Source organism: Pararge aegeria, chromosome 1 (assembly GCF_905163445.1).
Source record: "Pararge aegeria chromosome 1, ilParAegt1.1, whole genome shotgun sequence".
Lineage (NCBI taxonomy): Eukaryota > Metazoa > Arthropoda > Insecta > Lepidoptera > Nymphalidae > Pararge > Pararge aegeria.
The window spans coordinates 14,171,216-14,184,742 of NC_053180.1; the positions used below are offsets into that span (position 1 = coordinate 14,171,216).

Below are 13,527 nucleotides of genomic sequence, written 5' to 3' on the forward strand. Positions count from 1 at the left end.
TTTTAGGACACGATGTTAATAGCTTATCACAGAAGTTAATGAAAATTTTGCTTTTATATTTCATTATCTTAAACGAATTATATCTTTGTACGACCAAACCCAGCGAGTTTTTGTATGTACTGCGATAATGCTGACATACTACATTGCATTGATGCGGTGGCGTTATTTCTACAAATTTAACCAACTTACCAAAACAATATAATAAACGAGCTGTCAAGTAATTATTATTATTATTATTATAATCTAACTTACTCACAATGTGTAGGCAAAGGCTTCGTCTATCACCTTCCATTGTCCCTTGTATTCCTGGTCAGCTTTTTTTACATTCATTTTCAATATCTTGAGTACAACTCTTTGACAATCTAGCTTATCATTTATCTAGTATTATTTATAGTTTGCTATAGATATTAATAAAATTGCATTCAACTTCTTTTTTGATAATTATTTTACTGACTTTGACGATAACTCTATAGTCCTATCTCTTATCAGACTAAATTGGCAAAAACTATGAATTTATGACCGTACATAATTAAAACCAAAAAGCCACTGTTTCCGAATTCCCAAAGGAATACAGTCAAATCTGAATATTTCAGAACAACAAACCCTGAAATACCTACCATTGAAAATCCACGGTTGAAGATCATTAATATTCATTACGATACAGTTTGATATCTCATCAAAAGTTTCGTCATTACAGACCAGTTTGGTGCCTGTCAAATGCTGAGCGACATTCAAGCCTTTCATGTTAATAATGACAATTATAATATCACTCAAACTGAGATTTCTGTGATAGACACGTAATTGAGTAGATGTTCATCCAACCTGATATCAAATTAATACAAAGTTGTTATAACTAAGGGTGTAAGGCATGTATCTAAGTGATGTATTTATGTCAAAAATACCTAAGTGCCTCACGATGTTAGGGTCCTAAGGTACTGGTAACCTTGGTGATGTTGACCTTGAATTGGTAAACGTAGCGTTGTGCGTTAGCAGCCATGTTTCTAGGTGGACAGGAGCTGCTGGATGCAAGCGGCACAAGCCCTTGGTATTTGGAAGTGACTACAAAAGATTTATTTCAACTGAGGAGGACAATTTGTTAGACATAAAAAGATGCCCTAGTAAAGCTAAGGCATAATTTAAAATCAATATAAAAAAGGGACCATCAGTATCTGAACTAACTAACTAAGCTAACTAATTAATTACGTTATATCCCAATAGTGCAACGATCATTGGGCATGAATTTTTAGAGTTGTTTACGCGATGAAAGTTCGTTCACTTTGCATCGGTTCAGGTCAAAAGGAGGCCAGGTTTACCGAGGTGCTGCTGTTGATTATAGTAAGTGTTAAGAAGAATAGAATATTAACTAAAAAGAAATGGTTAAAGTTGGTAAAGAAACAAGGTAAAGTCATTCTAACCGGGTTGCTTGCAAACGTGTGTGCCACCAACCCTCTTCACTATTTTGACGAGCTTCCTTTTTTAATTATTTAAAAAAAATTAGGTGTTCACAAGTTTGTTGTGAAGATTTGATGAAAACATCAAGACCATGATTTAATCAACGAATCCAGAAGATAATCTAATATCACGGGATGTCTTTACGAGAACATGCAATAAATATTACTGAAACTGCCTCGTTGGTCTAGTAGTTGGCATGTTAGACTACGGATCACGAAGTTCTGGGTCCACGGTCCAATGACTGGATTGGGCCAAAAATGGTTAGATATTAGGTTAAGAGATTTTCTGTAGGAATTGGGGTATCGGCGCTAAACAATGCCCACCCGTACCTCGGTGGGCACGTTAAGCCTTCGTCGGTCCAAACGGTAAACAGACGATGTATGTGATATTGATCGTTTAAGTCTATAAAACCGCATTGGAACAGCGTTGTTAGTCAATGCCATAACTCCTCTATGTTAAGGGAGAGGAGGCCTAAGCCCAACTGTGGAATATCAATAGCCTGGCGATAAAATAACGGAAAATGATTGTCGGTGATTAAAAGTGCATCTGTCGCTTTTCTTTTTTTTTATTACTGCTTACTGGTATAAACAGTTCATTATTAATGTACATTTTCTTTTTTAGAGGAAATAGGCCCACCGTCTGAGTTCTTCGATCTGAACATGCTGGTGATAATCTGTAGTAGCGTACTTCTTGTCATCTGCCTCATGGCCTTCATCTGTATACTGTTTAGAAGACATAGGTAAGATGAGCACACATTGTAAACTATTTACTTTTCATGAACATTTTATAAACATAATTCTAACTAAACGGTACTTTATATTCTTGAGGAAATGTTAGTGCTTTTATAAGTATTGCTATAAATCAGTAATAATTTGAATGTCACAGCATTCACCCGTTCAAATATTTTTGCATCCGAGAACTACTGGTTAAGTTAAGTTAAATTGTCCTTTTCGTCGTCCTTTTTCATGTTCGTTTTAATGTTTGAAAACTCAATAAATACATAAATATTTGTATGTGAAATGAGCAAATAATAAATTATGAATTGATTTAGCGATAGATGTGATCAAACTCTACAAATAAAATCGTATATAATAACACTTTAATTTAATAAAATAATGCAATAAAAAAGTTCTCATTGGATTTCATCCAGATAACATACGCGCGCAAAACTTTACTATCCTGTGCTACATCAGTTAACATAAGTTAACTTAACACGTTTTTTTTTGTCTAGCGTTCTTACGGTGCCTAAAGGTCGGAAGTTTTGATTTTGCAAATATCCTTAGCAAAATAATTTGATAAGCCTATTTCGACAGGTGCTATCTTTTTCCACAAGGAAGTACTAAGGTAGTACTAATTTTGGTCTTGTAAACTGAGTTAAGATAGATGTGTGCAGTTGGTTTTGCCCCACTGCCTGTATTATTAAAGCTGAATTTCAAATTCGTGCTACATCAGAAAGTGGAGCCGTAAATCTTATATGAAGTTGCCGTGACTACTGGCATTACTCTACACGCCACTTTTGGTCCCAGGCTTGCAACAAAATGAAGCAAGGTTTTATATGGTTCCCAAATCAATAAAATAAATTTTGAAACACGAAATAACTGTTTTAAATTAAATTTACTTGAATTGAAATCATTCGAACCTGAATGATTTCAATTAATTCATTTATTTAGGAACGGTGTGTCAATTCGCTCCTTAACGGTCAAATAAAATAAGTAATCCGCGAAGCCGATAACATAACCTAACCTGTTTTATTCACTAACTTTTTTTCAAAACCTGCTTAGGCACATTTTCATTGTTATTTAACTAACTTGACAGACATCGTGCGGGGAATCATACAGACAGCTATTAGCTAGTGAATTGAGACGGAAGAATTTTTGACGGCCGATTGGCCCAGTGGGCAGCGACCCTGCTTTCTGAGCCAAGGCCGTGGTTTCGATTCCCACAACTGGACAATGTTTCTGTGATGAACAAGAATGTTTTTCAGTGTCTAGGTGTTTATCTATATATTATAAGTATTTATGTACATATATTATTCATATAATTATTCATCAGTCATCTTAGTACCCATAACACAAGCTATGCTTACTTTGGGGCTAGATGGCGATGTGTGTATTGTCGCTGTATATTTATTTAACAAAGGTAATAGGCATATTCAGATTGTTATAATATATTGACGTCCTTTGTTTAGGCAAAATTTCTCGTCACAATATCGTCACTCAATCGCGGAGGAAGTAAAATCTCGCAACGAAAGTGTCGCGTCGCACTCAGAACATAAAGAGCGTTATGCACACACCCCGCGCATCTACACATCCCCCGTTCACCCCAGGAAGAGCGGTAAAAATGGTAAGTGGATTTCATATTGTTGGTTATAAAGTGATACTTACACTTTTACAAGCTTCTGACGAGCTTCTTTTCGAGTTCGCTTTGTTTTATGTTTCACGTTATAGCCGTGCTTAAAAACCATACTGTGATATCATACAGTTCATCCAAACGCACGGTGAGATTATTGACGGAATAGTAAATGTCATGACTTAGTCCGTATCCGACATTTTCCATTATCTTCTTTAATTGCGAACCATAAAGTGTTTGTGGTTCATTTCAATATTAATTTATAAACATTCAATCGAATATCAATAATACACTTGTGAACTAAAATCGGAATCTCATGCTTTAATTTAAAATATAACAGAAACTTACATACACACTTCCACTTCCAATTATATTCTTTTGTACCCGAGTTGATTTTCAAAAGATGTGTTCTTATTAGTCCATATTTCAGAACTCTCGCTTCACGGGCTTATGTTTTCAAACAATAAGATATACACACAATCAGTCATGTCAAATTAGTAAAGACATGTTGTTGTTGACAAATAATTGATAAAGTTCAGTTTTAAAACTTAAATATGAATAATAGGTATAACAGTTCCTTTAAAAAATATATTGTTTCAGAAATGTTCGAGATAAGTCCATACGCGGAATTCGCGCTTGGATTCAGGACATTTGACCATGTTGAGAACCAAGACCTGCCAAGTAGACTGCCAAGCAGACCAAGATTTGATACTGGTAAGTAACTTTCTAAGAATTAATAGTAAAATAGGTACTTTTTTAGAAATATTATTGTATAAGAAGGCCTAATTTATACGGACTTTTGAAACGTCATGTCTCTCTTTTTGTATTGACTCTACCAGCGTTTCGGAAATTCTGCCTTAAGTAGAGCCGGCAAGAGTTTCGTTTCCTCAACATTATTTTATTTCGTCATCTACATCTACGTGTTGTCATAACTTTATTCGTTTTACGAAAATGAAGAAGATGTTTTTGGATATTAAGTTTCGAATGTTTACTATTTGCATTTTTTCATGTTAATAAACAATCTAAACAAAGAATGCACACTAATAAAAGCTAGGTTCATTCTAAACTAACGTTAAAACTTTTGGTAACAGGAGATTAACACTAAACAGACGATTTCGGGACTTTTAGAAGTGAAAACATTAAAATGAGTATTTATGAAATTACTCACTAAATTTAATAATTCGCATCATGCAGATTTTCTACCACTTTCTGAAGCGAAACTTTTTTCCGACTAGTTATTAAAGATCATAAAACATAAACAAACAATCGCTGAGTAGATCTTCTACCAAGTGCCCAAGGTACACAAACGGTTGTCACAATTCCAAGTCTCAAAGGACCTATTGAAGCAAACAAGACGTTCAGTAATAATAATATTATACCCGTAATCCAAGTTTGTTGCTCACCTCAGTGCAAACTACGTCAAAGCAGCCTTGGGCTCCATTCAATCAAACGAAATAATTGGACTTACACAATATACAGTATACACTGCATATTCAGGATTCGTCCAGGAATAAAATTTTGCGGTTGGATTTCATATTTCAAAGAGAACGTGATCCCTTTTGTCGATACTGTGTAACCACGTATCTGGAAGTGACTATTTATTATGTTTAAATACTTACAACCCGTATGCAATTTCTACTTTTGCGTTCCGGCGTTGATAAGTTTGAAAAAAAATATTGGCCAACCTACTTGGTTGATAGATATACCGTGGACGCGTACGAAGCGCTTTGCATCTTCGTTTCTGATTCACACCACAGAGATCTGGAATGACTTTCCAGCTTCCATTTTCCCCAATAACGTCAATATGAGTACCTTCAAATCTAGAGTGATTAGAAATCTTCTAGGCAATCGCGCTCCACCTTAGGCTGCATCATTACTTACATCAGTGTGATTGCAGTCAAGCTCTCGTCTATAGATATAAAAAAAATGAAAATTGGCCCTCCACGGAACTGTTCATATTATTTTGAACTGAATCTACGTTTAACACAATTCGCTGATTTGATAATGTTTAAGAATTCATAGTTAATCGTGTACCTATTCATCTATTCCTACTTATATTAAGGTTGAAGATTTTTTTATACACGATTCTGAGTGTCGAACGATCGAAAAAACCGAATTTAAAAAATCATTTTCGTATTTTTGAGGAGGGCTTAAAAAACGCTTTAAATTTTCTCGTTTACGGTGCTTAAATAGGGAATGAATGTATTAATGAAAGTCCGTAGTTTTTTTAAATTCTTTCGACGAAATTTGGTATTTAGGTTGACAAATATAATGACAAAATATAAGTTTCGGTATTTTAAATAAACCACCAGACGAAAGTTTTGTTAGTTAGAACGCAAAAAACTCAGAAAATACAAGTTTAGAAAACTTTTTTGCAAAGCGTAGGGCAAAGGGACATTAATAGGTGATGATGATGATCCGTTGTTAAATAATATTATTTTTATTGAACTTAACGTTAATAGAAACGAAGTTTTTGTTTTTTTTTTGTATCCCCCTACAAGTTAGTCCTTGACAACAATATACCTGCTGGTTGGTAACGGGCTAAGCTGTTAGGGGTATAGTGGTTCTATTAATCCCCTACCCCTAATCGGTTTCTACGCGGCACGTCTTTGTCGATAAGGTGGTAACTCTAAGGAATCCTCCCACATACTATCCATTAAAATATCGTAGTATTTCCTCATTTAACGAGATTTATAATATACCTTAATATTCCCCGAAGTCCCTGGTTTCTTCATTTCCCTTTGATATAGGTTATATAATATCTTATGGATTGGATGTGCCTTACGAGTAGGTACTAATTTAATCAATACCAAGTAATTCGAGGTTGAATCTACGATACTACGGTGCGAGTCGTGCTAACTGCATGCAGCAATCAATTTCGCCGGTTTGCGGCCTGGCTTAATATATCAAAGGAAATGTAATGGCTCTTATCAATGGCTTATGTTGCTCGTATATGGTTATATGTATTTTGGTATTATATGTGAGTATCCACGAGCTTTTGTACGCCATATCAATCGAAATAGTTAATTCATCTGCTAGCAAACCCCCGCGACTTCGTCTGAGTGCAACTTTTGATAAGTGATTTTTTTCTATACAAACTTTTATACTATAACCTGCTTGTTGTTTGTCACTTCAGGACCGCAGAACGGATTGAACAGATAACTTACCCTAATCGTTGTCTACGCTACATCGTATTGGAACGCTAAATTGCTTGGTGGCATACCTTTGTAGGTATGGTGGTAACTAGTCCCGGACAAAGCCTCCCACGGCCCACCAAACCAAACCGGAGAAAACTCGTAAATTATTAATTCATGATCATATCAACCGACGTCCACTGATGGTCTTTTTTAGGGAGTTCCAAATTCCACCGGTTTGTGCTGCTTGGATCTAGCGGCTACCTGCGACGCGCTTAATGTCGTCTGTCCACATCATGAAGGGTCGACTAACGCTGCGCTTACCAGTGCGGGGCTCCCATTTCAGCACCATGGGACCCCAACGTCCATCCATTCTTGCCCCGCCCATTGTTACTTCAGCTTCGCGACTCGTTGAGCTATGGTCGGTAACTCTTTCTACGGATCTCCACATTTCTGATTTGATTACGTAGAGACTCCGAGCATCGCTCGCTCCATCGCCCGCTGAGTGAATCTGAGCCATCTTATGAAGCCCATAGTTAGCGACCATGTTTCTGAACCAAAGGTCATCACTGGCAACACTAAATTACAAATTTATAATTTCTGAGTTTTTAGAACCCGGACCCTCTTACACATATAAAGCCACAGTGCTCGCGGCTACGGAGGTCGTTGTTTTCATTGTTCAATCAATCTTCTCACTGTTCAATCATATCTAGTAAAATGTTAACTCAATGAAATTTCATTCGGACTTATCAATAATCGTTTTCAAGTTACGCTCCATATACCATATCCGACAGCTCACATAATATTAAAATATTACAACGCAATAATTGAAATTGCCTATCAAAGAATTGAGGTTGCTTTTGCAATAATAATTGAAAGAGAAATGCCCTTTAATAAAATCAGTAGTAAACCAAGTGTTTGCGCTTCACAACAGCATCCTTACAGCAACTCTAATTGGATAGAAGTTTCTCCAATAAAAAAAAGAAGTACATAATATTATACAATAACTCCCGATATCAATCATTATCAATCCATAACCGGGCAAAGGTTTCCTCACAGAATGAGAAGGGTTTAGGCGATAGTCCACCATGCTGGCCCAGTGAGAATTGGTTGACTTCAGACGCTTTTTAAAACTTATAGAGAACACTCACGCATGTATGTTTCCACATGATATTTTCCTTCACCGTTAAAGGACGTGATATTTCATTGCATAAATAAAAAACGCACATTAAATTGCCGGGTATCGAACTCGTCTGAACTGAAGCCTGAATCACTAAGCCATTTAACGTAAATTATGAATCTAGTTTTGTAACATTGCATTTTACAGTCGAGGCGGTAATATGCGCTCAGAAAGCCGAGAGTGTAACAAGTAATGTAGCTAACGCGTTTAATACCACGATTTCCATCACACTTGCGAGAAAAAAACAGGATAAACTTCTAAATACGTTCTCAGAAAATAACTGACCATTTTTTGTTGTTTTACCACTGTATAAAAGTTTCCTAGGCTGCTCTCTAGATTTTAGTGTAAACAGTTTATTCCCTCGCGATTAGCGCCTTTATTATTATTTTCAGCGGAGTAAAATCCACTCTACTTTACAATTTAAACCACCCCCAATAATTCTTACTTAGTAAAAAAAATATTTACTGATTTATTTCTTGTAGGTTTACTCTATAAGCACTTTTGAAACGTCAATAAAATTAAATTTGATTATAAACAATTTTTTTTATGTTATATAGAAACATAAAACAAGTCAGAACGGTTGCACATATAAGCACATTATAAACGTAGATACCAACGACGAAACGACTCTGGAATCAATAGGTCCTTACTAAGTATTCTTTGTTGAAAACCAATTAATAGAAAGAGAACATTTCAGTCAATGAATTATATAATATACTTAGTAACTTGCTGTATTATATAACATCGTAAAATAATAAGTGCAACCAACACAGCGGTTTTCAGCTGCCTTAATAACTATTCCGATATTCACTCAAATAGCAATAGCACTTTAATAAGATTTTTAATAAATTTTGATACTCGAGCCGAACGCCACTGGAGCCGAAGAACAAAAAAATAATAAGGAATGCAAAGCGGGAACTATTAGCACGAACAGACAATGCGAGGCGATGGGCGAATAGTCGATGCAAGTTGAAAAATATGGTCACCGTGCACAATAGGTACGAATACAGTCATTTTTAAAGTCGAAAGGGTTTTAGAACGTTAACCCACCGCTCTGCTCCAACGGATCAGTGGGCTAGAGCTATCCTCATTCGATCACCATCATAATCATCACTTAAGCTCGTTAAGCAATGTTTGATGTCATCATACGAGGAGCCTTTAAGTCATCTTGCCTTATTGCATTGTTCGAGCCCTAGGGTTCAATCAATACAGTTTTATTAAACAAAAAAGAATATCAATCTTATTAAGGCGAACTAGAAACTTGGCCTATAATGGTTTTAAGAAATAATCGTGTTTAATGTACAACGTGTAACCGAATTACGGAATATTGCTGAAGGGTGCATAAGTATATTTCATAAGGAATCACGTTGTTAAAATATTGCATCAAAATAAGCATAGTTATTTTACCATAAAACCTAATTCAAAACATTCTAAGTTTCATGACAACCCTGTTGAAGATAAAAGACCGACTCGCGCATAACCCACGCTACGCGACACGTACCTAGTATAGTGACGAAGTCACTTGATGTTAATTTAGATGATATAAGGCCTGTATCTGATTTCTTTCATTAATAACTATAACTATAATAATTACTCAAAAACTAATAGGGATTCAGTTTCACAGATAATTCTCAGAGACAGTAAACAATGTCGCTCTATAACTTGTAAAGTTTTTCGTTTACACGTTGTATAAGAGGCGTTTATGCACTTATATTTATGACGCAGTGCGCCCTAGCGTAGTGATGAGCGCTGTTATCATATAAGTGTAAGTCCCAGATTCAATTTCCACTCACGAAAGGAGCAATTTGATAATTATTTCTTTTCAATTTTCTCGTCTGGTCGCGTGGAAGGTCTAGGCGTAGCAATTATCCAATCTACAAACAAGGACGTGCCGCCGAAGGACTAAACTTTTCTATACGATACCTAATTTAAACTACTAGGTTAGCCTGCTACCATCTTAGACTGCTAAAACGGGTAAGATTGCTAAATTGTCAGGGAATAAAAATACATACATATTTTTATTTGTATTAATACATAAAATACGAGTATTTTTACTGTGCTTATTTTACATTAAAATTGCTTTTACGGGCTTAACAATAAAGTCCATTATAGAAGAGCACATTCACTCATACATTTCACGCTTTCGCTACCAATAATTGAATTTGCAAGTCATTTATTCATTTCATCGCTTTAATTTTGATATTCATGCAAAGAGTAATATTTATTTTGGAATTGCTCGCGTGAAATGTGGAAAAATATTATACCTATTATAATTTATCAAAGGATTTGATTGCCATCTGACCTGCTTTATCATCGTCTGCGCCCTATGAATTTACCACAGCTGGGTATAGGCTTATAATTAAGACTGACGGCTTAACTTACTCGCCGAGACATAGGGGTGGACAGTGCCAACTTCTTAACTCTTGCTCGAAATAGTGTGGAAAACTGGTGATTAGTAAACCCAAATAATAGAAAGTAAAAAAGCGAAACCTCCATACAAACTTTTAATTCATATTTTACCACCTTTAAACGTGCATAACACACCAAGGGGCGTCTGCAAATTTTCATGCGATATGAAAAGATTGATCGGTGACCGCATCATATTTCCCTAAATTTGTTTCTAGGCGCTTCACAGGACGCACCGCGCGTAACAAGCAAGTAAGGGTACTCAAGGCATATTTCCTCCAGATTTCAAATCTCTATGTCCTAAAGGCGATTTTACAGTTTGACTTACACAACATCATAAAATTGCTATAATTGATATGTGTGTAATCGGGTATAGAAAAAGAAAGGAAAAGTATGCGTCGACTTTATAACCTCGAACTTTAAAAACTCCTTAGAAAAACATCTTTACGTTTTGGTTAGCGTCTGCTTATCTCGTTTCATTTCCATACAGATTATGTAAACTGCTTTCATTTATTGATAAAATCTTTATGTACCCTGCCTTTATAAAGCTGTCAACAAAAGCAATTTCCAAAAGTTTCGTTTATCCTATCGATAGGCCACAAGACAAGCGTATTCATCTTATTTATCAACGTTCTGATCTTTTTCATCGTTATTAATAACTTAGTGCTGGACACAGTGGTAAATTAATAAATTAAGGAGTGAAATGACCATAACGCAGTTTGTGCTTGTCAGCTTTATTGTTCTTTTGATTTTTATTGTAGGTATTTATGTAATTTACAAATAACAACTACAAAGCTATGTAAAACATTCGTAGATCATCATCATCATTATTATTAACCAATAACCCACTACCGGGTAAGGTTCTCCTCTCAGAATGAAAAGGATTAAGTACGTCGTCAAACTGCGTATTGGTAAACTTCACGCACTTTTGAGAACGTTATGGCTCTCAAGCTTGCAGGTTTCCTCACTATGCCTTAATTCAACGTAAAAGCAAGTGATATTTTAAATTCCTAAAATTTAAGACGCACATTACTTCCAAAAGTTAGAAGTACCTGAGATCGAACTTGGTCACACCGAAAGAGAGGCCGTAGCTGTAACCACGAGGCCGTTACCGCTTACTTTTGTAATGTGCAATTAATCCATATTAATATTATAAATTCGGAAGTGTGTCTGTTTGTTTGTTACTATTGTTAGGCTCAATCGCTAAACCGATCTTGATGAAATTTGGCACAGCTTACATCCTTAAGATGCATAGGGATTTCCCGGATAAGCTTCCCGGGCAACGGCTATTAATTAAAACAGTTTACATAACAAATACCTAATTGTAATAATAAAATGAATGAAAAACATTCAAATGATTCATTGACTACTCAACTAGGATAGACTTTGCATTCAATTAAATGTAAATTTTCCGATACAAGTCTTTAGATACAGCTAGGAGAAATATATTAAATAGTTTCAGGTGAAATACGTTTTCTATGTTGCCTTTGAGGTACAGGTATAAAGAGCAACAGGAAATTGATGCTGAATATCGTAGTTCCAGCTCAGTAAGTATAAGCAAACGTCTCGCTCGTTATATTACCCGCAAATCACCATCAATCTTGGTAAATTTTAACAATGTTAATGTCTTTGTTGTTTAATTTATTATCTCATTAAGTATAATAATGCCTGGAGCATTAGATTTTGAACACTAATTGAGAAAAGATGACTTTCTAACATAATGAATTGCTGTCCTTTCATTATTTATGTTTTTGAAGTTGCATTTAAATATTTCATTCGGATATTCTAAGGTAGGTTGATATTAATTATCATCCATTTCAGACATTGTATCAATCAAAAGTATAAAAAAATTTACATTGCATACTGAAGGATACATGACCAGCGCCCATACACATATAATAGCAGGGCAGAGCATTTTAACTTTACCCAACATATAGCATTATAAGATGTAACAAAATACTGATTCCATTGTTTAGAGATTGAATTCTCTTTCGATGTCTTGGGGTGGATGTCATGACATCACCCTTGCTTTACCCGATGTGCGCAGACCTTAAGTGAATCGTGGCTGAATCGTAACTAAAGGCACTTAAGTCGCAAAAGCCAGTGAGTTTCCTGCTAAAATTTCGACTGTTCCAAAATTTATAATATGTAAAACATTTTAGAATTTACCATCGTATTGAATTACAATAATAACTTGTACTAAGTAATAAAAATACAAATTTATGTTACGTTGACATTCACTCAATAAAGTTTTATATATGTTCTTTAATAGGTACATAAATAAAATGGCGATATCCCTATTTGCTATTGGAAACACAACATAAATAAACCTTTCTATCGAACTAAACACTACCAACATAGTTTGATTCAATCTTACAAATTGTTTTGTAAGATTGGATATATTAAAGTAAGTTATGCCCTACTTTAAAAGAAAATTGTTCAACCTATTGTTTCATTGAATTTTTAAACAAATCAGCACGGACTATTTAATCAATTGAAGCTATTTAATCAATTGCCGAGTGGGCAGCGACACTGCTTTCTGAGTCCAAGGTCGTGGGTTCGATTCCCACAACTGGAAAATGTTTGTGTGATGAAAATGAATGTTTTTCAGTGTCTGGGTGTTTATCTGTATATTATAAGTATTTATGTGTATTATATTCATAAAATAAAAATATTTATCAGCTAACTTAGTACCCATTACACAAGCTGCGCTTACTTTGGGGCTAGATGGCGATGTGTGTATTGTCGTAGTATATTTATTTATTTATTTATTTTTATACTTGGCTGTTTTATCTCTTATTTTCTGGCTCCACACTTCACCAGCGATTCTGTATCACCATCAATCTTGATCTAATTTAATAAAATTAATGACTCCGTTGTTCTATTTAGTTCAAGTTTGGCTTTTCGTACACCGTCTGGATAATTCGCGTATATTCCGTGGATGAAAAAAAATCTGATTGATCATTGTTGCGAATTACTTTGTTCCGAGAAGCGGTTTGGTTGTAG

At 35.2% G+C, this 13,527-nt stretch overlaps 1 protein-coding gene across 1 annotated transcript in view; it reads left to right on the forward strand.

Annotated features, from left to right (window-relative positions):
• LOC120625155 (Down syndrome cell adhesion molecule-like protein Dscam2) overlaps positions 1-13,527 on the forward strand; it is a 46,325-nt gene that overhangs the window by 22,047 nt on the left and 10,751 nt on the right. The window contains exons 25-27 of the mRNA XM_039892126.1: positions 2,074-2,191; positions 3,641-3,795; positions 4,402-4,515. Of these exons, the coding sequence (XP_039748060.1) occupies positions 2,074-2,191; positions 3,641-3,795; positions 4,402-4,515 (387 nt within the window). The remainder of the gene's footprint in view (positions 1-2,073; positions 2,192-3,640; positions 3,796-4,401; positions 4,516-13,527) is intronic.